General features: G+C 42.2%; 1 protein-coding gene across 1 annotated transcript; it reads right to left on the bottom strand.

Annotated features, from left to right (window-relative positions):
• On the bottom strand, nt 1-25,840 carry CMTM7 (CKLF like MARVEL transmembrane domain containing 7). The gene is made up of 5 exons (XM_051612919.1): nt 25,613-25,840; nt 5,128-5,301; nt 2,192-2,290; nt 1,116-1,197; nt 1-769 (listed from the first exon to the last, which is right to left on the bottom strand). The coding sequence occupies exons 1-5, from the start codon at nt 25,763-25,765 to the stop codon at nt 756-758; spliced, it is 522 nt and encodes a 173-aa protein (XP_051468879.1). The 5' UTR covers nt 25,766-25,840; the 3' UTR covers nt 1-755.

Raw genomic sequence — 25,840 nt, 5'->3', positions numbered from 1 at the left:
TAAGGAAAAAAAAGATCCCACAAAACTTTAATCACATATGCTTGGGTATGTATTTTCCTATATTTGGCAGAGGGAAGTTTTTAAAGAATAATCTTTGGTTTTTAATAACTTGTAAAAATTCATGGAGAGAAAACCACTTCATTATGTATTGTTGGGACTAGGAAGGTCTGTTTGCAGTGATGTATTCAAGCTGCAGTTCATAATTTTTGACGCTGGCTGAGCTGATGTTAGAAAAAGTCCACAGTTCTCATAGGAAGAGGTAACAAATACTTGAGTCAGCTTATCCAGGCACAAATCAGTTTGTAAGAGTTCCTCTGTTAAACAAATCATCCTTGGAAGTTAAGAATCAGGTAGGAATTTGCAGGATTTCCCTTCTGCAAACAGATGGAGGAAATCAGAAGCAATTTTTCCATCCCACTGAAAGGAGAACCAAGTGACTCTCCAGATGAGTTTTAAATGCACTTACTGCAAATAGCTGGAAATAACCACAGCCCAGCCTTTGAGTCAGAAGTTGTCTTTCTCTGTAAAGCTCAAAAAAGCAGGTTCTCCATTATAAACTTCTTTGAGGGAGGGGGAGGTGTGGGGAGAATAAAACTTTGGTTCACAACATGGTTTTGCATAGGCATTCAAGTAGATCTTCAAAAGCTACTGGTTGTCCAGGCTAGTAACAAAATACCCATGCTCTCTCCTCGGTAGTGAATACTCCTCTTTGGTATCCTGTTTTGTAAGGCAGACATCTTGTGGAGGTGAAGGAGTCATACAGATGCATCTTTGAAAAGGAAGACAATTGTCACTTGTGTTGCCACAAACAAATTTGTATACTTGATTAAGGAACACACAGGAAACCTTGTTGTGGTAGAGGGTGGGGGGGAGAGAGAAGAGAAAGCACTGATACATTCATTGCTTGCTAGAAGCAAATTATTTTGCTCTAGTAGTTGTTAACAGCCATCAAAAGTTGTGTTGACAGAAAATCAGGAATTACTGCTTTGCAAGTAGTTTTGAGTAACAAGGAACAGGAGGTTAATATAGCCTACCAAGCAGACACTGCCCTGTGGCAGAAAATATAAATATTCATTTTGGGAAGCATTCTGGCAGTCACTAAGCATGATACTTACTTGTGGACTGCGTGATGCACGAAACCTTGTAGGATGACCACATGCTTAAAACACAAAGGATGGTAGCTAGGAACCCGAAAGTCTGGATGAGAAAACAGACACACCATAGATACTTACAGACCATTAGATGACACATATTCCATGAATATATGGACGCTCTTGTATATCCAGTTACATGTTTCATGACATTAACAAACCTAAAAAAGTTATTCTTTACTCCATTCTGCCAATATACTAAAAACAAAGTTTCCATAGCCTAATAGCATCTTATGTCTTGTCAAAGCAGTTGAGAGTTGTATACAAGGAGAGAGAAAAAGCTGGACAGCAGCACAGTCTCACCTTCTAGACTTCTTTCTAGGATTCTGCAACAAAGAACAGACTTTTCCATCACCTCTGATTACTGCTCTTTTACTGCCCCATTTAAACAAGTCTTTCCCTGCCATCTGCCAAATAAACAAGTCTGTTTGCATAATCAGGACTAATTTTCTGAAAGCAATTATTTATTCTGGAGGAGTTGTATTTCAGGACCTGCTGCTGTGAAAATGCTGTAGCCCACACTTAGAATTAATGTTTCTCTCTTTAAAGCCTTCCAGCCAGCAGAGGCAGAGAGTATCTTTCAGTAAGTCAGCCTGGGACCCCAGCGGGTTTTACCTCAGGATAAATTATCTTGAAGAGGGCTCTGTTCAGAAGCAGGAGTCATCAAAAGCTGAAAATAGGGGTGAAATCTTTCAGGTAGCTTCTAGCCACTATGACAGTCATTTGTCAAAACTGAATTATCTTAATTCTTCTCCTAAACACATCAGTTCCTGTGAGTTAAAGCAGAAGCCTTTGATTTCAGGTCTCTGACAGGACACACACCCACTTTAGTGGTGAGTCTGGAGTCTCACAACAAAATATTTTCCTTAGCATTGTGGTACAGAACATTTCCTGACATGAGCTAGAAGGTAGTTCACCCAACCAAGACACAAGCAAGGCAAGTCTGTAATAAAATAAAATTACAAGTAACAGATTTCCAATGCCCTACTTAATATATATTGCAATTTTAAAAGTGGCAGGATGAATAAACACAGTCTTACCGCTCCAGCCACAAGTCCAACCAAATTGTAACTCTTGGATGCTGCCACAATCGATGCAATGAGAAGCAGAATCGTACCGATTAAATAATGAAGGAACTCCTGTAAAGACAAGCACTGCCTGCATCAGAAGGGAATCATACCAGGAAAGCATTTCAATATGCTTCAGAATGAAAACATGTTGGCAGAGGTTACTCAAAGCCAGAGATCAAAACACCACTCAAAAAACCTGTACACCAAAAACCTAAAAGAAAAGAAAAAAACCCCACCTTGTGAATGGGTTTTGCACCATACCAGGCTTTCTTTTCCAACTGGGAGAGAGGAGCAGTCTTCAAGTCTACAACTGTCACTGGAATAAGATCTACGTACTGGGTAGAAGACCTACTTACACAATCCTTTCAAATCAACACCATATGTTACTGAGGGTGAAATGTGTATCTTTATTGCATCAAGTGTGCAATTTAAAGAGACAGTTCTGGAGTCAGCAAGAAGCCTTAAGGGCATATTTCACTGGCCTATATCAAATGACAATAAATGGCAGTAGATAACCTAAGTGGAAAACCAAACCCTCCTACTTTTGTTAGGCTCAGAAATTAGGCAGTGGATCTACTCCTGGATTAACTAACAATTGACATCAGCCAAGACTGGAAGCAGGAGGGATGCCACAAGAAGCACAGCTATACAGACACTTGTCACCAACATCCAGGCTCCTAATTCTGTGAGGGTTTTACTGCAGCTACCCTGCAGTAATACATGAAGCCATGGGTTTTTTTCTGACAGAACATTGAGTTACCACATTTGAGCTCTTCTCTAGTGTGATGAGTATCAGTCCAGGAGTCAATTTTACCTTGTTGTAAGCAAGGGGTTATCTGTGGATTTAGATTTTGAATCCTCACAAAGCTTATGGCGACCAACACGGGTGTTTGCAAGCTGAACATGGGTTGTTTCTTTTGCACGGTGTGGTAGACAGGTGAGTCTCTGCTTACTTTATGTGCAGTGCACAATCAGCATGAGCCAAGCAAATGCCATGTATAAGGGAGAGGAGAGATTCCATCTCAAACCAAAGAAGAAAGAATATAGTCCCAAAAGGAAATTGTTTAAGGAAATCCCAGAAGATAGAATAGTCTGTCATACTGTACCACTGTTTCCCTCTGCTCAAGTGTTTGTATCAGCTGAGGAGGATCTTTGCCATAAAGTAGGCTCTGAGACTGCAGTTTTCTTTTGTCATTCAGAACCTTGTTTCAGGTAATGAACATCTCAACCCCTGCTTTTGCTATAGTGATTTCTGTAAAGAGGCTTCTCTGGCTAGTTCATAATGCAGCAGGCAAATTAGCCAAATAAAGCAGTGTACACATGCCACTACTTTAGAGGAATCTACGGGATGGAAAAAGTGCAAAATAATTCTCAAAGGCTAAATTAGGTGCACAACCAGCCCCTGGCAGGGCTCTTCTGGATAAATATTTCCCAGCTTTAAAAGGTGTCAGCACTGAACAACCCCTTGAACCACTGCAACTTTACTGACTGCAAATCACACCGTGATTGCAATGTAGAGTTCATGCCAAGAAACTCAGCCAAACACTAGCTGTGGTTTCCAAAGTCTCTTTCAGGCCTTCCTATTCTGTTCTAAAGATACTTAAATATGTGACTGAAAAGGAGGTTGGTTGTAAAAGAGCAGCAGTGGTTAAGCATCACCTCCCATAAAGCTGAGCAACCACAACCAGCAGTGCCTTAAACTCACTAGTGTCTCTGGAACATTTAGGGATGATTAAACAGAAAATAAGAATAAAAGCAGCCTATGCAAGGGTCAGAAAGGCACAGTCCTGCTACAGCAATGCACACACTAAATGCTGCTTTGCAACACTCTCATTTATTAGCTTATTTCAACCCCAGCATCTGAATTATCTCTAGACAGAGTACTTTCTAGAGACTGATAGTGATGGTACACATAAAAAAAAAAAAAATAAAAAGAAAAAAAAGAAAAAAAGGAAGAAAAAAAAAAGGTACAATTCTAACCATATTTTTAAGCTAAAAAGAAAAAGAAAATTAAATTTTTCTCTCTGGTTAGAAGTGGATGGATGGACAAACTTTACTTAGATCCGTAAACTGCTTACACAGCTTCCATTAAATGCCATCCAACCACTTCTCAGATTTTAAAATCCCTGTATTTATCCTGTTGGCTTTCCCTGTCCCTTTTGGTCCTTCCTCTGTGGAACTAACATGAATAAGGGAGACATGTTCTATGAGGTTGTTAAAATCGTCTTCCTACACAGGGACACAGGATTCTTCTGTTAGCTGACCTGACCCAACACTATGAGGAAGTTCAGGTCTCACAGTTTCTGTGTTGCTTGTTAGTTCTCTGCTAGGACATGAGAGATGGATGTGCAGGGGAAATGTGGGAATGAGGCAGAAACATCCTGCAGGATATCCATGGAATGGTCAGGCTATGGCAATCAGGCTGAAGCTCCTATTTTTTGCTATTGTTTAAGTTACCCAGAACCATACCAAAAAGAGACACAGTGGCTTAAATAGCACTCACAGACTTTATTTTGGGACAGGATGTAGTATATGACTTCTAATGCTATGATGTGGTACTCTAGCAAGCCCTTAGCTGCTATAAATGACCTGAGCTAGGACCCATCTGCTGAAGGCTTGATAATCAGAAGCTTATTTTGAATTGTCTCAGAATAACACTATTGCCTTCCCTGGAGAAAATCTGGGTTTCTAGCTGTATAAAGAAGGACAGGATCAGATCCAAATCAGCTAAAAAACTTAAAATTGCAGCATCTGCTGAACGGAATGCTAATAATGAAAGCAACAAAATGTATACAAGGCAAAAAATAATTACATGAAGGACAGCCTATCATTATGTGCAAGCACAAGAAAATGGACTAAGTAATTGAGACACCAACCTACAAGAGAGGCAAGGAGCCCAGACTTACCGCAAGTGGCCAGCTAACACAAGTGAGCTTCCTGTAGAATCTGAAAATGTGGATAATGTAGAAGAACAAAATCATAACCAAGTCGCACATGGTGACAATCTGAAAGTAGCTGTATGCACTGTAATCTGTCCATGGAGAATTATTTACACTGATGAATCCAACCAGCAATGAGATCTGAAAGACAAAAGGCACATTAAAGATGTTTACGATGGTGCTCAGAGGATTGTGGAGATTATTTTAAACACAACAAAATGGCACTTAGAAGACAAATATCTACTGTAAATTGGATGGCCCCAATAAAATGGAGGACGAAGTGATGAGCATGGCAATAAGGTTTTAAAATTTTCTGTTAAATAAGCTAAAACAACTAGTAAGAGTAGGGGAAGAGCCAGCTGCTAGAAGGAAAGCAGCAGCTCCAGTCTCAAGAATCCAACCTGAAGAAGTCTCTATGTACAATACAAGAGATGTCAAATAGAGAAAAGGCATTGAATGCCTGGAGTGGCACCAGCAACTGAAGCATCTAAACCCCACAGACTTTCAGAAGGAAATCACTGAGAGCTGTAAAAATGAAGGTGCCCATGAACACATCCACCTTTACATCCATTTAGCAAGAGTTCTCACATGCAAAATCGGAGGATCTGGCTGCACCTGAGCAGCATTTGAGTTTTATCCTTCCTTTTTTACCATCTACAGAGGAGGAGCATTAGCAGACTATAAGGTAGTATCATAGCAAATCATATGAACATTTGGAGGAATGGATTAATCCACCACATCCCAAATACAATAGTTATAAAGCTTTAATAAGTTGACGTTGTCACATAAAACTATAAAGTATTATTGTACAACTTTCAGTTGCAGGCTTGCAAAGGACAAAAGCTATATTGGTTTTTTTTAAATCTAAACCTACTTGTTTATTATATTAATCTCACTGTCTCTACCAGCCTGGCTAGTCTAGGTGATAAAAATCTACATAGGATATACTCCAATGCTTTCTTATTACAGACTTTGTCAATGCATGCTTTCAGCCACTATAATTTTTGGTTCATCCCAAATCAGCCAGAAGCAGTAATGATTCACACTTTAAATGTTTCTCCAAAACATCAAAAAAACTGAGGAAGCCAGCACTTTGAGACTGCACACTCCTCTTCCAAGCTCCTAACCAACTGCATCCTTTGCTGGAATAATTTCTTTCAGATTACAAGGTGAAAACAAGCAAACAACACCCAAACAACATACCTTAGATTCTTTCTTGCTGTCGTTTTAACTGAGCTTCACCTATTCAATTCTAAACAGACAAGCTAAACATCCTCAAGTGTAATCAAAAGCTCTATACACACATAAGAACTTCACAAGCACTTCACAAAAACTTGCCACCTTGGCCCAACTCCATCCAGACGACCACATCAATGTTGCAACAGTGAGCCACCTCAAAAAGGCGTCTCTCCAAAGAGAAAAGTCAGTGCTCTGGGATCCTTTCCCACACAAGTGGCTGGAATTTTGTTAGATCTGGTCCAGCTCCATTATTTTTACTGTGGTAGTCCAAGTAGTTGATATTAGCATTGCAAAGGTTGCTTAGTCCAAGCCAAGCTCCTATGCTAGAGTAAGACTGCATCTCCTCCTACCTTTGAAACAGACATGGGGTAGAGAAGACAGGACTTTGAGGTGCAGGGCTAGATCATGCTCAGTGCTTCTCAAAAATGGAGGTTGAATATGTGTTTGAAGATGATGGTATTGCCTAATTGCTTTCTCCCCAGATACATTCCTGCCCTCTGGTTTAGGAGAGTAATGCTGTGGCAGCACCCTGCATATTTAGCACTTCTGTCTGTACCATGCCTGCTCTCTGGGTCTCACAGCTTCGCCTCTGGAGGAACCCAAATGCACAAAGGCTTGCATCTCGTGCATGGCAGAGCTTTCTGAGATGCTACACCTCTTAGAAGACAATAAAGCAATGCTCTCCACAATTCAGCATTTATGTATTTCTGGCCCAGTTCTTCAATTCTGAGATAATTTTAATAAAGCTTTGTCCAGTCTATGTCTACATACACCATGTCCACACTAAGCTGTGGATTCATGAGGGGCCATGGCCTTTGTCAACTTCTCCTTCCCACCCTGATTTCACTCCCTGTCACTCACTGGCTCCTCCACTCCACATTGTGCTGAGCCATCTCAGTGCATGAAGCTAGCAGAAAAGTGAATTACTAAAAAAAGCAAATAGCTTTCCTCTGCCTCTGCCTTTCACACGAGGCAGGGTGAGGTGAGCAAGGGAGTGTGAGGGAGAAGCTAGGACTCCAAGGGAAAGGACTGGAAGGCCTGAGCAGGCAGGATGGCAGCAGTCAGTAACCATGCTAGCTCAGACTGCTGCAGAACATCCATCTCAGCTCCTTGAATCTTAACGTCAGTTAAGTGAAGAGTTGTCTGATTTAGCTATTGAATTACTTGAACAGTCAGAAGGAGATCAGCAGGACATTTACCCTCTTGAAGTGATTCAAGACACACAACTATTGTTTTCATGAGAAAATAAAAAACTAAATTTAATTAGATTTCATTCTATAGGAAGACTCAAGAAGTCACAACAAGCATTGAATCTTGCTCTTGGGTAAAGGTGGGATGAGGACAACACTTCTTTAACCACCAAAGGCTAAAAGGGGTCTCCTTTATTCAAGTGCCTTCACAATCAGCTCTCAGTTTCAAGTACACTGTACAAATCAAGAAGGAAGGGCTAATTCACAGAAATATTAAACCTGCCTATTGACTCATTTCATGCTTGAACCATTGCCTTTTCCTACTTTTTAACAGTGTAAGAAGGATAAGAAGGACTGGATCCTTGAAGTATAACCACCATCCAAAGAATAAGACGCACTGGTAAATAAACCTTAGTTCAAATCAGAACTAGTTCTTTCAACTTCATGGAAGCGTAACAGTATTTTCTTTTTTTTCTCAGTGTAGAAGATAAAACAATTTGAGAAGCAGGATAAAGAAGAATGTGAGCCATCCAAGGACAGGATCAGGAAATTAATCTGAGATGTTCTATTCCTTAGAAATAAAAAGATATAAGGTACCAAACATGCAATGAAGAAACTGCTCAACTCCTAAGAACAAGTAAAATTGTGGATTTGAAGAAACATGCTTTCATTTCAGGTGCACTTCAAAATTAAAACAATTTAAAAAAAAATAAGAAAGATTCTCCCTTCTTTGATTTTAGATGTGCCTCAGCACAAAAGCAGGAAGAAATCACTGTGAGGCAAGTGATCTCACAACATGGGATTTACATGCAGTTTCTAAAGAGGGTTCTCCGATGGGAGGCCCTGTCTCACAGGACAGGTGCAAAGGGGACCATATCAACAACGTTATACAAAGCTATGCCGTGTCTGCCACACTATACTGCCTGCATGGCTAGCAGGTACAGTCAGAGTTTAAAACTCACCTGTTGAACAAGAGTACTAACAAATGTAGGAAATGGAGCCACATAATATTACTTGTCCTTTAAAAGTGACAAATACCAAAGTTCCTTCACCAAATATTGGTTTATCATGATATACTGGGTGATGACTGCATTTTTTTTCCCCTCTGGAATTCCTGTTGCCAGCAAACTTGAAATTGAGTAATAAAATGATTGATATGTAACTGTCTGGGATACAGTTCAATGTATATCTTAGAAGTCAGTTTCTGGCACCAAGAGATAAATGAATGGCAAAGGAATTGTACAAGTCAATTGTAGAAATCAAATGTACAAGTGTTCTTTTTGCATCTGTGCTCAGGGGAGCAGGTTAATACATCTTGAAAATAAAAACTAAAGGCACAAAAAGAATTAGGGCACTGCCATTTCCATTTCAATATAGTATTTTGCAGATTTTGAGAGTAGCAGAGAAGCAGCACATAGCCAGCAAGCCAGTCAGACCAGACAAACAGGTCAAATGGTGATCAGACTCATTTGAAGATTACAATGTGCTCCACCAAATATATCCAGGCTTCAGAGCTGTTACAGAAAAGGGGTGGGGGACACACTGCAGGACACTACTGTGTAAGTCCCTTCTGGTTTTTGAAAAGCAAAGCAAAGAACATATGCATCAATCGATTCCAAGGAGGGATTTTTGGATTTAAATAAAGTTCTGTATTTACTCTGCTTCATAGAAGTTGATCAGCTTAAACTAATCCACCTCTTGAACTCCCATTGGACCAGATATTTGAAGCGAGTCGTGAAGTGTGTTTAGGAACACTGGTATATATCAAGGACTATCTCACAGTGAAGACAACCAGAGCCAAAGGCAGTCAGCAAGTGCCAGGAGGCACTCAACACCCTACCAAACAAAACAGATATCATAAAAGAGAGATGGTAAGAGTCTGCATTCTCTTCTCCATTTTGAGCTAGAGATGAGGCAACCACGCCCTTTGCAACATGGCTGTGGAAAATGTTAGCTCTTGAATAGCACTGACATAAGCTCCCAAGCCTAAACTCCATTCTGATTTGAAGTGAGCACAGTTCTACCAAAAATGAAACATAATTTGCTCTTTCCTGATATGGTCTCCCTTCAAAAGCCAACCCATGGCTACTGAAAAAGGGTGAAAAAGCTCAGATCTTTCAAGGATGTTAATGCGAGGTGGGACATGGGCAGGAAGACCTGATCTTCTCATCAAAGATGGGCCAGCTGCTAAGCTGCTGCTGCCTCTATGTGATGAAAGCAAGGCTCAGGACCCTTTTTCTCCTGTGCTATGACACAATTTGCTCAATGTGCCAGCCATGTGCCAGACTAACCAGCCCCATTCAGGTCTGGGGGGAGAGAGAGAAGCTGCAGCAGCACAGTGCATGTCCCAGCCATGCAGGAACAGTAGGGTATGATCTAGTTATGTGCTTAGTGCTCACAGCAAGGATCACCAAATCAGAGAACGGTTGAGGTTGGAAAGGGCCTCTGGTGATAATCTTGGCCAGCCTCCCTCCCTACTCAAGCAGGGACACTAAGCCTTGCTTGCCCAGGACTGTGTCCCAGACAGGGATGGAGACTCCACAACCTCTCTAGGCAAACTCTGCCAGTGTTTGACCACCCTTACAGTGAAAAAAGCATTTTCTAATGTTCAGATTGACTTTCATGTGCCCATTGCCTCTTCTGTCACTGGCCACCACTGAGGAGACCCCGGGCTCCCTGTTCTTTGGTCCCTCCTGTCAGGTACTTACACCTGTTGGTGTGCTTCCCTGAACCTTCTTCCAGTATGAACAGTCCCAGCTCCCTCAGCCTCTTCTCATGTGAAAAATGTTTGAGAACCATCATTTTTACTGTTGATCTGTGCTGGACTCACTCCAGTAAGTTCATGTCTCGCTGTCACTGGGAAGCCAAGAACTGCACACAACACTACAGATGAGGCCTCACTTCTGCCAAGCAGATGGAAGGATCTTGACCTGCTGGCAACACTCTTACTAATGCAGCCCAGTATGCTGTTGGCCTTCTTTTCCACAAGAGTGCATTGCTGCTTCATGGTCAGCTTATTGTCCACCAAGATCACAGAAAACTACATCCACCACTCTGCCCTTGTCCCCCAAGCTACTCACCTCATTACAGAAAGCAGTTAAGGCTTTTATTGTTCCTTTTTAAAATTCTACTGCTTTCCTCCCTGTTTCTTCTTTTTCCTGTCAAGGAACAAGCACCTTGAATCCAATGGTCATTGATTACACTCAGTAAAAAAAAAAGGAAAATGTATATCAAGATTACAATGAAGTCAATCTTCCACTGCTTCTTAAGGAGAGGAATCATTCCTTTGTATTATGAAGAGTGTATAGAGAGGAGGAGGATCCAACTTCCAGTTACTCCTAAGGCAAATGCACACTGGAGAAAAGGTCCATGGCACTAAGCCCAGAAGCCATTGTACTACCAACCTCAGATGGTTTGAATTCCACCTAACTCCCTGCACTTACTCTTGGCTTGCTGTAGCACCCTAGATGCAGTTAGATTACAGAGGAAGATCAGCTCTAAACATCCTAACTTCAGAGGAGTGGACTGGATATGATGCCGGGACCGAGAACAAATCAGCACCACATTCCTCAGCCTCCTGGTAAATAGACCCTCCTGTGGTTCCCAGTCCTGTCACCAGGCACATTTGCCACCATGAAACTGCCCAAGAGCTGCCCACACCTGAGGACTAATAAGCTGGACTCACCTTGAATAACACAATCATGCTGGAATGTGTCAGCAAAGACGGAAGAACCTGGAACAAGCCAAGTTCAAAGCAACTTAATAGAGAATCACCAGCTCCCAGGAAGGGGCAGGCAGAAGAGATTACAGATGCAATCTTCCTCACTAGTACCCTGAGGGTAACAAAGGAACCATCACCTAAGAAAAGACTTGTTTTGACCTCCATGTACCCACAGGCTAGCTGGCACCACTAAGGATTTTGTGATAATGTTTGTAGAAGACTGTAGTTCGTCTGACCACAGAACAATTTTATTACCTGGGAATCAATCTGTGTAAGTGCTTTGTATCATCTTTTTCTGCAGTCCTTCTTTAATGGATGTAATAAATAAAGCTCTGGCTTTATTACCAATACTTAATTATTTTCTAAAATTTGGAGAGAACTAAATTTTCTTTAGACACAGCTACCTGCACAAACGTAAATTCAGCATGATCTCCAATACTGACAAGAACCTAGGAAAGCCTAAGGTTCTGAGCATTAGAGACATATTTCCACAAACACTGACACAAGGAAGGAAGAGAATGTCACTGGCTCTTGAATTCTGACCCCAGTTTTGTAACCATCTCACTGTCTGAACCTCAGTGAATCATGTATTTTGCTGCTTCAGCTGCCCCATTTGCCAATGAGGGCTAATACAGAGTTCACATGCATTGTGCCAAAGGTTTTCACCTTCATAACTCTTTAGAGACATAAAATAAGACAAAAAAAGTTGAGCATTGCTAACGAGATCAAGGTGACTGTTTTCCTTTATAGTGTAAATGAGAATAGATGCCCAACAACAAAACCACAACACCCTCTGCCCCTCCCCTTCAGAAAAAACTCACAACAAAACCAAATCAACAATCAACAGGTTACAGATGTAACAGACAGACAAGCATGGGTGAAAATATGTGTGAGAATTACCCAAAAACATCCAAGGAGGGAGCCACAGAATACGTAAAACAGTAGGAAACAGATGGTCTTTGAGGAGTTGCTTTCTGGTTGGTTTGTTGCCATTGAGCAAGATGAATAAAAATGTGAGTTCTAGCTCACTGTGAAATGGGAATTATTATTTATTTCCTGACTGTCATTTACTTACTTACAATACACTTTGTTATCATGTGTCACCAAAAAAAACCCCATCATGCACAAGACATAGCAAATAAACCATTTCCTAACTGGAAGAGCAATCTTGAATGCTGAGGCTACATGACTATTCATCCATTCCTGACTATTCCCATTCCTGACTGTTCTGTACCACGCATTATCACTCACCTGTATCCAGCTGTTCTTTCCCAATGCCATTAATGACTGTGGAGCAAGGGTTACCCATCCCCAGGGTGCCTGTGCAGCACCCCGTGCAGCGGTGACGAGCGGCATGTGGCTGGGGTGGATGGGGCTGCCTCCTAGGGTGCTGCGCTTTGCATTTGTGGTTAGAACACTGTTGATAACCCACCGATCTTTTGGCTGCTGCTGAGCAGTGCTTGCACCGCAGCAAGGCTTGCTTTCTCTCTTCTCCCTCTCCCCACCCCAAAGCAAGCAGGCTTGCAGGTGGGCGAGACAATGGGAAGGGACACAGCCAGGACAGCTGGCTCCAAATGACCAAAGGGTTATTCCAGACCATCTGATGTCATGTTCAGTGATAAAACCTCACAAAACAAAGGTATAAGGGGAAACATTAAAGGCTATGGCATTTGTCTTCCCAAGCAACCACTGCACATGCTGAGGTCCTGCTTTCCAGGAAGTGGCCAAGCACCTGCCTGCCCATGGGGAGTAGTGAATTAATTCCTCTTTTTGCTTTGCTTTTGTGTACAGCTTTTGCTTTCCTTAACTTCATCCAGGTGTCTTCTGGCCTTCCTTCTGTTTTGTCCCTATCCTGCAGGAGAGGGAACTGAGTGAGAGGTTGGTGGGTGTCTGGCTGCTGGCTGGGGTTAACCTGCTGTAGATCACCTACTCCTTCCCTGGGATTTCTGGCTGCTACCATAGTACAAAGAAGGATATGAAAAATCTTCACTGCAGAAAGGAACTGAATGGGGTTTTTGCAAATCCCAAGATGATATCCTGAACTGACAAACTGAAACTGCTGTCTTACTGCGTAACTTTTCACTACAGAGAATATTGTTTTTTTCTATACAGAAATAAGAAGCGAAGTGCCAGTTAAACTGCAGGGAAGAAAGATAATGTCAATAAGAAGAAAAATTGCCTCAAGCCCAGTTCTAGAGAAACACTATATCTCTTATCTCAAAGTTCTACCATGATACTGTGACACATCATTGTCAAGTACATTCTACCCAGCACTGCATTACCTTTTCACTTAATTGTTTTGCCATGCCATGTACAACCACATTCTTGCTTTTCTCAGAATATTTTCTTATCTTTCTTGACTGTACTCCCCTCTGCTACACTCTCCCATAGGAAGTTGTGCTATGACTTTTTGTCTCAGTGTTTCCTTTCCTTTTTTTTTCTGCTCTTCATTCCCCTTTTCCTCTTCTTCCCCTACATTATACTTGATCTTTCTTGTCCTTTATATCTCTAATTCTCTCCCATCCAAATTTCCCTCCATAGATGTGAATGCACCACAATTCCCTCTTTTAATGTCTCCTATCTATCTTCCCCATTCCCTTGTGTTAGGACAGGCATTGCAATTAACTACCTAAAAATTAGCACCATTTGGGGAAAAAGGTCAGGGGACAGGACTCAGCATAGTTTTCTAGTTGAACAAAGACTGCAGGCAGCAGCTCTGGTTTATTTGTCTCCATTTCATAGTTGGCAACACCTGAAAGTGCTTTTCCTTTCCATTTTTCTCTGACAATTGAACCCTCTAGAAGACCAAAACAGGATCCCCCTCACCTCCCCCTTGGATGCTGTAAAACAGCACCGAGAGGAGAGCTTCTCCATTGTGGTTCCTGGAGCACTGATGAATCCTTGTACTGCTTTAACATCCCTGCTTCTGAATCTGAAAAGAGGATGAGCCTGAGAACTATAAATTAAACTGATAAAAACTGGTTGATCTCCACTCTCTTAAAACTTACCCAAGTTCTAGTGTAAGCAAAAGTACAGAAACTGTCCATCTACAGATTTGGAGCAAGGGACAGCACTGAGCCATACTCAGTTTAATGACAGCCTTTTAAAAGAAAAAAAATAATTAAAAAATCTAATAAGAGCTAAATGTCTTTTGTATTTGAATAAAAATGTCAAAGTTTCCAGCTTGTGACACCAGCCAAGATAGTAAGTGGAATTTTCCATCTCTAAGCAAGCCAATCAGGATAGCCATGCCCTGGAGAAATATCACTGACCACAGCTGTACATTTCCAAATGTTTGCCCTCAACACAGTGAAGCAACACCCATATATTATTAAGTATGTATTTCTGGACAGAATAAAACAATTTTTTTTAACAGCTTCCCGAAACAGAAAGATGAGCAAAACGCAGGCCAAGGTTACAACTGTAGTTGATGCAAGACTGGTTCAGCTAATTTAAGCAACAAAGTTGACTGTTGCTGTAATCGAGACTTCCTTCTTCCCGGGCTGTGCTGGAAATGTGAGCTGTAACAGCCAAACCCCTACTAGAAAAAGAAGACAAAAAAACCAGTCCATTTAAAACTTCACTAATGACAGCTGAAATCAGCTGTCTTCAAGTGCATGGTGCTGTGAAGCAGTCAATCTTTGGTTGCACAATAATCTCTCAGCCCCTGTGTCTGGGTAGATTTCCTTCTTGTCTGGCTGCTTTGCTAAAATAAGGAGGTTGCCTGGCCTATCTTGTGCACCACCATCCACAGGCTGTTTCTCAAAGATAAAAACAGTGGCAGTGTGAGAAAAGGTGAAATAATCTTATTCGGACCTTCTGTGACTCAGTAAAAGGACAATTCTAAGGACAAGCAAGTGGTATCTTTATCTATTAGTGAGAAGTTATCTATCTGCTCAGGCACAGGCCTCAGTGGTAGAAAGGAATCTGGGGTAATCACAGAATCAGCATGTGAATGACGTTATTCAAGACCCTTGCTAAAGGTTGTTAGCCATGATCATTCAAAGGGCAATTCTTTGTAATGACTAGCTACAATTAAGTCCTGCCTACCACTGATCACAGTGCATGCAATCCTTCAATCCCACCACTGCCCGTGTAAATGGCTCCCTGCCTCAAACTCCACAGCTGCCTGCATCACCACTGCACCACCCTGAAAGACATCATACAATCCTGTATGTTATTAACTTAAAGCTGAGGGCTTCACAGTTATATGGCAAAGCATATACTATATTCTCATCGGGCAGAGCACTAAATTAAAAAAACAAACAAACCCAAACACCACAAGTTTCTTACCAACAGCAATCTCATAATTTTACTTCTTTTCTCTCCAATTTAGAGATTTGTTTTAAAATTCAAGTAAAATTTTAAACATTTCAACTGTAAAAGCATTATCAGTAAGTTCTCCCAAACTACATAAAAGATGCCCACACAACACTCCAAATAGTGCAGCAATGTAAGTGATGATTGAGTAAGAATACACAAGTGCCATATTCAAGTCACAAACAATTCCCAAAACATAGAAAACTCATTGCAAAATAATATTAATGGTACAGCTGATTTTTATCTTGTCTGCAAAGGACAGGAACAGAATTTTAAATTCAGCAAATCCCCTAGCAGGATTTTAACTCTAGGAGACACAGCTACTTTCCCTCTAACTCTCAAAGAGGTGCTCATGTCTTCTTAGACACCTGCAATGACTAAAGGCACTACACACAAGGCGCATCCAAGGCAAGAAAAAGAAAGGGACTGGAAGGAAAAGAGAATGGTAAGCCAGCAAAAGTGGGTTTGGTAGAACCTAAAAATTAAGAGGTTTGAGCTGTCTTCAGACAGAGTGGCAGAAAAGTGGTTCTTGATGGCAGAAAACCAATCCAACAATGATGTACAAGAATATACATGCTTGTGGAGGTATAAAGGCACCTAAGGTATGTAAACATTGCTGGAGAACTTTGTCCTTTGAGGCTGTTGGTGCAAAACCAGCAACAGAGTTCACCAAACCTGGGTCCAGAGAGGGAGCCCTCCTTGGGGGCAGGAGATTGCCCACTTCACCTGCCATACTTGGTTTACATACAACTTTTAGTTGGCTGGGAAGATCATCTCCCTGGCACCTCTGATACCACAACTCTCAACCGTTCTCAGCATATATTGTTTGGGTTGTTTGTATTGTTTGCCCTTTGATAATAAGTCCCATATTGTCAGTAATATACAATACAGAAAGTGCTTAATCCTTACTTGTGAGCTATAGAGCTCTTGTACATAAAGTTCATGGTTGTCTAAAAATGGATATACCAACCATGCATGGCAATACCACCTACAAAGTAGGAGCCCATGTTGGCTGACCAGCCAAGCCTGGCTCAGACAGGCTGGCTGTTTGAAGCCCAGGGTACACAGTGTTTATTATTAACAAACACCCACAAACTCTACACAGCAGGCTGCAAAGTTTCCCCCTTGACCGGGATATCCAATACATACCTAACAGCATACAGCTACTTTAAACTAAAATAGAAACATAAAAAGCAAAGCCAGTACCTCATGGCAACAACCTAGTAAGCTATCAAACTAGATTAGTGAAAAATAAAAAGCATATGCAGTCTCATCTTCCTGAAAGCAGTAACTGAGATAAGGAATATGTTGCAAACTGCTCAGTGAAGTCTCAATGCCTCTGCCTGCTAAGCCTCAGCCAGCAATCTGTTCATCACTTGCCCTTACAGATGCTGCTTACAGCACAACCCATTCTCGTTGTCTGAGGCATTTATTGCTTGACTGATTCAAATATTCAGTTAACACCTGTCATATCTCTGCCTGCCCCAGAGAACACCACACTGACACCTGGCAGTCTCACAGACAGCAGCTGAAAAGTTCATATCTGTCATCTCCAGCAAAGGCTTCATTAGCCAGGGCAACGCATCCTTGAGCAAGGTCCCTTGAATAAGAGGGGGACTTGTTGACATCACCAAAGTCCACGTTGTTGGCTGTGCTGGCATATCAGAATTTGTATCAGGAAAAAAAACAGGTGAGAGTTCCTGAAAATGCTAACATCATGACATTTTCTGGACCAGCTGGCATCATCACAACCTGGCTGCTGGATCAGACCAGGCCTTAGTGCACAAAAGAACAACCTTTTCTAAGTGCAAACACTTGATGCTTGGCAAGGTGCCAGAGAAGTGAAGGGCGATGAAAGAGTGTGTGTGGGGAGGAAATGAGAAGAGATGAGAATCCCCAGTGGCAGCTGACAGCCTTCGGTGACTGCCCGGAGACTGGCAGGCCCCTCAAACACGCTGGTACAGCACTCCTGTGTCTCCACTAGGAAGCTTCACTCCAGCAATCTACAACAGGCCCAGTTAGCCAGCAGGTGACAAGCAGTAAAACGGAGACCGTGTTTTTCCCAACCAGATGAGAGAGCTATTAAGTGGCTTTCCCAGAGTGCGATTACAGACTTGCAGGGAAGTATGGTAAGTCTTCCTGTAGCTCTGCAGCTGCTGCTGCTCACCTCAGGTTAACAACATACTTCTCCCCCAACAGGCAGTACTTGTTTCTTGAACCCACTATGGCATTTTAAAAAAATCCCGCAACACTATGGCATTTAAAAAAAAAATACAACCAAACAAACATGAACAAACAAACCACCAAAAATATTTTAATAACATTCCCCCTTGAAGCAGCTTCTCAGTCTTGTCATTATCACGTTTCCATTTTCCTTGAGGGAAGCTGGGAGCAGGAGAGGAAGCCCTTGGTGTGGCAGCTGCTGCTACTGTTGCAAGAACAGCAGCCAAAATTGCTCTGGCTTTGAAGGTGGCAGTCACCTGGCTTTGACTGGTCAGACACATCTGTACTCACCATTACACTCATTAAATTCTGAGCATCGCAGTGCAGGGAGTTGTTCCAGCCATGATGCTCCCTGAAGAATCCGAGTTATGCAAAAAAGAGGAAGCCAACGGGTGGGCAAGAGGAAATCACAGCCATCTTAAGAGTTTGGTCTACCTGCACACAATGTAGCCATTTCTGGCTGCTGTATACTTTACACCTCACCACAAAACAGGAGGACAAGGCCACAGCACACACGGTGTGACAACAGAACAAGGCAGAGACAACTTGGCCGCAGCACTGAGCGAATACCTCCCAAGGACTCCCCAGGGAGGGGAGTGGAGGAAACACTTACTCATAGTAAGCAAACACTGTCTGGTTTTGAGGGACAATACTTCATCACCCCAGTAATGCAGAGCAGGTACCCAACAGAGCCTCACAGTCAGGTGTACAGCCCTCACAGCAGTATGGCCGCAGCTTTACTGGATCACAACGAGCCACAATGAATTGTTCCAGCATCCACAGCCCTGGAACCCAGTGAAGGATGCTTGGCAAGATGTTCTTTACCATTTATAGGCTCCGAGCTGATGGAGATCTCAGTTGGAAAGAACTGAGCCCCTGTTTCCTGTTCCTCTGTGGCAGGACAGGGTGATGTTCAAGGGAGCACCATGTGCAAAGGAAGTGAAGAGAGGGAATACACTGCACTTGCACATCTTAAAGGAAAGTCACAGAGCAGTAGGAATCCATGTTTTTCACCACATCTTATTATCCATGGACACCATGTACACTTGATTAAGATTTTAAATGACATTTCCAAATCTAATTTCCTGTAAAACAAATGTGCCAGGAAACCACTGCCAATACTTCACTCTGCTCTTTCAAGCATACTAAACATGTTTCAGGTGATGTGGTAAGTTTCTAGGCTTCATTTACTTTTTTTTTTTTGTTTCAGAAAATGTCTTTGCTAACCCTCCTTCAGCCGCCTCTATACAAAGAGCACTACATGCATTCAGGTTGCTAATTAATGTATTGCAACAAATCCTACTGAACAGGTCAAATGACTAATGAAAAGTAGCTCCAACTTCGTGTTTTTAGGAAGCTTCTTTTAGGACAGAAATAAAACATTCACTGACACATTCAGAATGGAGATTCCCTAGTATTTAACAATGACTATAATTGCCTTTTTTACAAAACATACTGGAGTTCATTTTTTTAGCCTTCTAGAGCAGTTCCAACAACAGAAAAATTACTAGTTGCTTTCTTGCTGAAAAAGATAGAAATGAAAACAGATGGTATAAAACCTTCCTCTGCCCAAGACAGAAAGAAAAAGTTCAACATTCTCAGCATGTGGTCTGAACCGCATGGAACAACTTCAGGCTTATGCAGTTCCTGTCCTTATATGCCAGACACTTGCTCTTGCTGACAGTAGTCTCTACAGCTGCACTGTTCTCTAAAAAGCCCTACAGAAAAAAGAAAACCAAAAGAGAGCTGAAGTAAAGCTACATTAGTTCCCTGGCTCAGTTTACTGTGTAACCTTGTGTACAGCTGCATCACTGCAGCTGAGAATGGCTGCATGGAGGTGAGACAGATAGGGAAAATTCCTTAAACCTGTGTTGCTTGGGAAGTTTTGTCTCAACAAATAAAACTCTGTCAGCCAACCACACCACCAAGCATTCCTTGGTTAATATACAGAGAACACACTGTTTGCTCCCAGCTCTTACACAAATACCTGGGCAGAAATTATAAAATGGCCACCCAGAGCAGAGGCATGGAAAAAATACAACTGGCCAAGCCAGCCTGACTCAGTGATCTCAGAGTGGAAATAACAAGACATCCTAGACCTATTGGTTTTAATTACTAGGCTTGGACATTCCTCACTCAAGTGCTCCTGCTTACTTTGGAGCCACCTAAGACTTAGATAGTTTTTTTCCTCTCTTTGCCCAGCATGCCAAGGAAGGCCCTTTTGCTGCAGCTTCTAGCAGTACAACAAAAATAATTAGCAGCAACAACACATAGCTCTGACCTTGGCCTGAAAAGAAAAACTTTGCTGCTAAAAACACGTCCCATTTCTTGTTGCTTTACTAGTAGTTTATCACATAGTTGCAGACTGAAGAAACCTGCACATTCTTGGGCTTAATTTTCCTCAATTAATTTATTTGTACATACAAAATGCCTCTTGCATGCATCAAAATAAGACTTTTTGTATAATATGCCCTGACATCACTGATAGCTATTACAGTATTTGTCATGTTTGCTCTTACGAGACAGATGAAAAGTCAAGCAGAAGACAGAACAGTTTGAATCTCAGCTTTATAGGTTAGCATCCAACAATTTTCACCAAGCTTGTTAGTTCTGGCCATTATCTTCCTTTGGAAGAACTACAGACAGAGTGACAGTAGGGAAAAGTTTAATGTACAGTCTTCACAGGACCCAGAAACAGGCTCACAATGCCTCTGCATATTACCAGAATCCCTCTCGCCTGCCTGAGCAGCTCTATTACCATACAGGCAAAATCATACATCACTGACAATGCTGCAAAGAATTAGATATTTTAATTCAATCACTTCCATGAGGCTCACGATCAAGTTAGAAGATTGAGTGGCTCTCAAATAATTTCAAGCATAATTTGCTTCTGTGATTTTCCTGTTCCTGTATCAATGCATTTGATTAGGAATTGCTTTCTTCCAGTAATAGATTTTACTTTCTTTTAATATTTTAACTTCTGAATTTAGCTCCCCAGTAAATTTGTCCGATACTACCCAACACATTCAGAAGTTGATCTTGACTCCAGCAACCTAACTACCAAATGTATTCTAGCTTCCAGCATTAGACATATTCATATTCTCTTGAATGCTATTACTGAACTGTATGGTGGTATATAAATAACCCAGAGAGGTTTCACTACATTTTGAAGTTACTCAGAATTACAGATTGTCTTGTTTCCCATTCACATGTCAGGGACATAACTGCTTTTCTCAAGACACACTTTGGAAATTTTGTCAAGACACACAGAAAAGCTTTAACTATCACCTTGCCATTTTTAACAGATTAAAATGCTGGTGTTAAGTCACCTTTTATTTAGTTTATCCTTTCCACCTTGCAACTGTTGACAGATTCTCTCCTCAGCCTTGAGAAGACAATGTTGGTTTTCTTCTTTTCTGTCTGATGAAACTGTTCTTTCAGATTCAGCTGAAAGAATCAGCACTGTTTTTAGCTTAAAGCATCCTGTATACCACGGCTGTGCTTAGAGTGCCAGAACTGTTGTCTGATCAGTAACAACAGCATTATTGTGGGAACAATCGCCTTCAATCTGAACTGTCCTTAAATCTGAAAGAGATGAAAGAAAGGCTACCTCTGCACCTCTCAGAGTCCAGAAGCAAGGAACAGTTTGAGAACAGGTTGAGAAACCTGAGAGACCTACACAAGTATGTGCTGCGCCATGATGGGTCTCTTCTGCACATGAGATCTTAACTCTTCCTTCTCTCTTCAGTTGGTCCTGGTCACATTTTTGCAAATCTCTGCATCAGACACTTTGCACAGGTGATAGAATCACAGCCATTCCCACCAGTCAACTGCCTAAGATGGTGTGATACCTAAATAGGCTCCACCGTCAAGCATGGGCTGTGCTGAAAGCAAGACCTGGTTCAATACAGTGTTTATGGCATCCTCCAGATTTCAGCTGTAAAAATACAAAAGGCTCATTAAGGCTCCAGAAGAAATTCAGCTGAATCAGAATTTCAATCTATGAACACTGCCTCCTGAGCCACCTTGGTGACAATCAATACAGATGTAAATTCATACCACTGTCTCTAATGGCACAGGATGCCTCAAACTCTTCCAAGAGTCCATCTGCTGAGAACGCTCCAAGCTAAGTTACATAGGTTCCTAGACAGTCTTAGAATAAAACAAGCCAGCAGTAGCATGGACACAGAGCAAATGTGTTTTGAACAAATCAGTACAGTTACTGTGGTGTATTGAAGCCTGCCACAAGTGATGATTTTGCCAAGCTGGCTAAAATCCAGTTAATTAGCTTCTCTGGTATAAGTATGTTGTACACACTGATGCACACACACTCACACACTTAGTACACTGCTACTGCAGAACCTAGGTAGCCACAATGTGGGGTCCTGCATGTATCCCATGAATATTGCCAGTACAAGGAGAGGAGAGGAGAGGAGAGGAGAGGAGAGGAGAGGAGAGGAGAGGAGAGGAGAGGAGAGGAGAGGAGAGGAGAGGAGAGGAGAGGAGAGGAGAGGAGAGGAGAGGAGAGGAGAGGAGAGGAGAGGAGAGGAGAGGAGAGGAGAGGAAAGGAAAAGGAAAGGAAAAGGAAAGGAAAAGGAAAGGAAAAGGAAAGGAAAAGGAAAGGCAGAAGATGTGTTAATCACTATTGAGTTGAACCAGTTGAAGTCAGTCAGATGTTGTAGATACTTCATAACTTCCTGTTAATGACTGCATTGATTCAGACTGGATTTTGAAAATGGAGCCCCCCCACTAGCATTAGTAATGTTCATGCATGAAAAACAGCTTTCGGACTGTCTTATTGTCATGTAAAACACAGAAGTCACAGAACTATGTTTTCTTCATTTTATTTTCAAAATATTTACAAACCGTTCCCTAAGTATTAGAAAGTTGGGAAGTCAATGCACAAAATGCATTACCCTTTCAAAGCTATAATCACTCTGTAAGGTTAAAGAAATTCTCTAGTAAAAAAAGCAAAGGAATTTATGTAGGTTTACAGGTGAGAAACATGTTTTTTACTTTCTAATTTCATTCTGTGCTGCATACCACAGCACCTAGAATTTGAAGAGAAAGCACTGGTAACATGTAGACAGTAGCAACAATTCAGTAATCATCAGGTTGCTGCACAATCTCTTCATCTTGTCCATGACTGAAAAGTTTTAGTCCTTGTGTCACAATCTTTCTCACAGAATAACAGCTCTAATACTATATTCTAGTTCCTTTGTATAATTTCCATAGTTTACCGATGTGATTTACTAGAATTATCTCATACACATATACGTACAATCAGTTGGGATTTTTTTAGCTTGCAACTACTGCAAACAGCCCTTAACTTTGCAGCAAATCATGAAAAGTTTCCTTTCCGTTCTCTCATACCATTTACTTCTTGGTAAAAGGGATTGAGGAAGGAAGAGAAAACAGAAACAGTAATGTTCCCTCTTCATAACCACGATTCAGAGGCACAGTACAAAATTCAGTGTGATATATGTCTAACCCCAAAGACCTTTGTCCTCTGCTTCTCCTTCTTAATCCCACCAGACATATTAACACTAATGCAGGAATGTTCACAGATTTAGCATCAAGAATTCTTTCCAAAGAAGGACACCGCAAACACTTCTTACTAGAAGAACTGAATGCAAATGGATCCATAGATAAAACGGAAATACTGTCCAAGAAGAGATCAAGGATGACCATGAAAATATTTAGCTCTCTGTATTTTATTTGGTGCAGGAGTTAACCCAGAACTAACCTACTAACCTATCCTGGTTATTTCTACACACTGCAGCACAAACGTTTGAGTTTTTTAGGGAATTACTTGAGAAGAAGACACTATTGTGATACCATACTAAAAGAAGTTCTTTTGCCCAAAGTTCCTTGGATACCTGAGGTAACTTTTACTGATGTTATTTACAGTCAAGTCAGAAAGAAGAAAAATATAAGAAGGTGAAGCTGAAAGAGCTTAATTTACATTTAACTTCTGTTAAAGTCACTGCAGAAAATCACTAGCTTAAATTCTGATGAACTTGATATTGAGCAGCATTGATGAAATACTTAAGTAGATAAAATACTACATAAAAGTACATAGGTTTACATACATTACATAAAAATACGTAAATCACACACACACACTTTACATGTGCACCAAAACTGAAATTTCAGCACAAAGAAGCACGCACACCTGTGCTAGCTGTAAGAGTCACACATCATAACTGTGGTGACACCACAGCCAGGTGGAGAGTGAGAGGACTGGGTATTTCTATTCCATAAAAGGAACTGTTCTTGCCACAGCAGTGGAAGCAAATGGATAAACAGACTTCTAGCTAATCAGCAAAGCACAAGCCTATATTGTTTTAGGACTACAGGTTAACTTGCAATGTAGGCAAATGCTCAAAACAGTGTCATTTGTCTATTGAGAAGATACTCCCGACCCATGTGATGGTTTGGGAACAACCCAAGCCAAGAGAGGAGGCAGCAGACAACTGTTTGTATTCCTACTGAACAAAATTCTTACTAAGGGGGCAACCTTAAGGTCTCACAAGTGCGGTACAGGCACTCAGCAGGCATGGGTAGCCATGCCCAGTCACATTCAATTAAGTCTCTTAGTACTGATGCTCAGTTCTAAAGGCAGCTGATGGCTATTAATGAACTGGAGGAAACTGAGTGTCTTTTAAATAGAAATTTTAGGATCTGATATTACTCCACTGTAACGAAGAACAAAACTATTCCTAATTTCTAGTATCAATTTAGGACTCCATAGAGGCTAGAAACTTACAGAGCTTAAAAAAAATTACTAGACAAATAAATGCAGGGGAGAGGGGGAAAGTCATTGGGAATTACCAAAAATGAAGGCAACAACTCCACCATAAACTGTTGTCAAAGTAAATTTTTTTGCAGGATGAAGCTATATGTGAAGAGGTATTGCTACATACTGTCTTCCATGCTCTTTCTGAGCCATCTGTCACTATTCACTGCCATTACTGGAATTAAGCTGACAAATCACTCCATGAACTAAGAGTAATTATGTGCCACAGAAATAAAAAATAGTTTATCCATCTGTTTTTCCTCTCTGTGTCTGGATGGAGCAACATTTCTTGCTCTGAGCCAAGTGAAGGCACCAGTTCTGCCCCTGGCAGCTCTCTGCTATCCACTTCTTTTCAGCTTCTGCTTTTCAGCCACACGCCTCCCAGATCCCTCCCTGGGACACTGGGGCAGTGCCTGGAGGTCTGTCAGCCGGGGCACGGAGCCAGCTGGAGCAGCAGCCTCAGCCCTGGTGCCCACCCTTAGCAGCCCGCTGCTGGTGCTGCCCCTCGGCCTTGCTCTCTCCCGACAACTGACCCGTGCCAAGGAACGAGGTGTCCCACTGGGGCCTGGTGTGCCTTTCCTTCACGATGCCACCAGCGTTATTAACGGAAATAAGCTGCTAATACTGATCATTTGGTCATCACATTAACACCGGGCAGCACTTCGAGCGAGAGGTGTCACCCCGGGCTCGCACGCGAAGCGTCTGACGAGAAGCGCGCATCCCTGCCGCAGGAAAAGGCAGCTTCTGACAGACCCCAACGCTCCGCTTCGCCAGAGGAACCGGGACTTGTGCTTCTTCCCGCGATCTGCGAGAGCTGAGGAGTAAAACCGCAGCGACCCGAGCGGCGAGGAGCCGCGACCCCCGCACCCCCCGACGGCCGCCTCCGGACCCGTCCCCAGAAGCAACACCCAGCCGGGGGGGAGGGTCCCGAGGGTCTCCCCCGCCCCGCTCGCCCCTTACCATCTGGGCCACCTTCAGCATGCCGGCGCAGGAGCGGAAATAGGCGCCGTCCATCAGCTCCTCCTCGGAGGGCGCGGAGGAGGAGGCGGCCGGAGGGGCCGCGGGCCCCGCGCTGCTCACGCCGGTGCGGATCACTCGGGCGCCGTGAGACATGGCTCCCTGCCGCGCTCCCTCTGCCGCCGCCCGGCCCGGCAGCGGGGCTGGGGGCCGGGACGGGGCGGGACGGGA

Source organism: Apus apus, chromosome 2 (genome assembly GCF_020740795.1).
Source record: "Apus apus isolate bApuApu2 chromosome 2, bApuApu2.pri.cur, whole genome shotgun sequence".
NCBI classification, from domain to species: Eukaryota; Metazoa; Chordata; class Aves; order Apodiformes; family Apodidae; genus Apus; species Apus apus.
The sequence above is the reverse complement of the archived record's forward strand: the minus strand, read 5'-3'. Positions and strand labels throughout refer to the sequence as shown.

Excerpts from the sequence above, each read along its gene's own strand:
- CMTM7 (XM_051612919.1), bottom strand. The coding sequence starts at position 25,765 with ATGTCTCACGGCGCCCGAGTGATCCGCACCGGCGTGAGCAGCGCGGGG. Across the intron at positions 5,302-25,612 it reads TGCTGAAGGTGGCCCAGATG|ATCTCATTGCTGGTTGGATT; the intron begins GTAAGGGGCGAG and ends TTTGTCTTTCAG. Across the intron at positions 1,198-2,191 it reads TTGGACTTGTGGCTGGAGCG|ACTTTCGGGTTCCTAGCTAC; the intron begins GTAAGACTGTGT and ends TTTCTCATCCAG.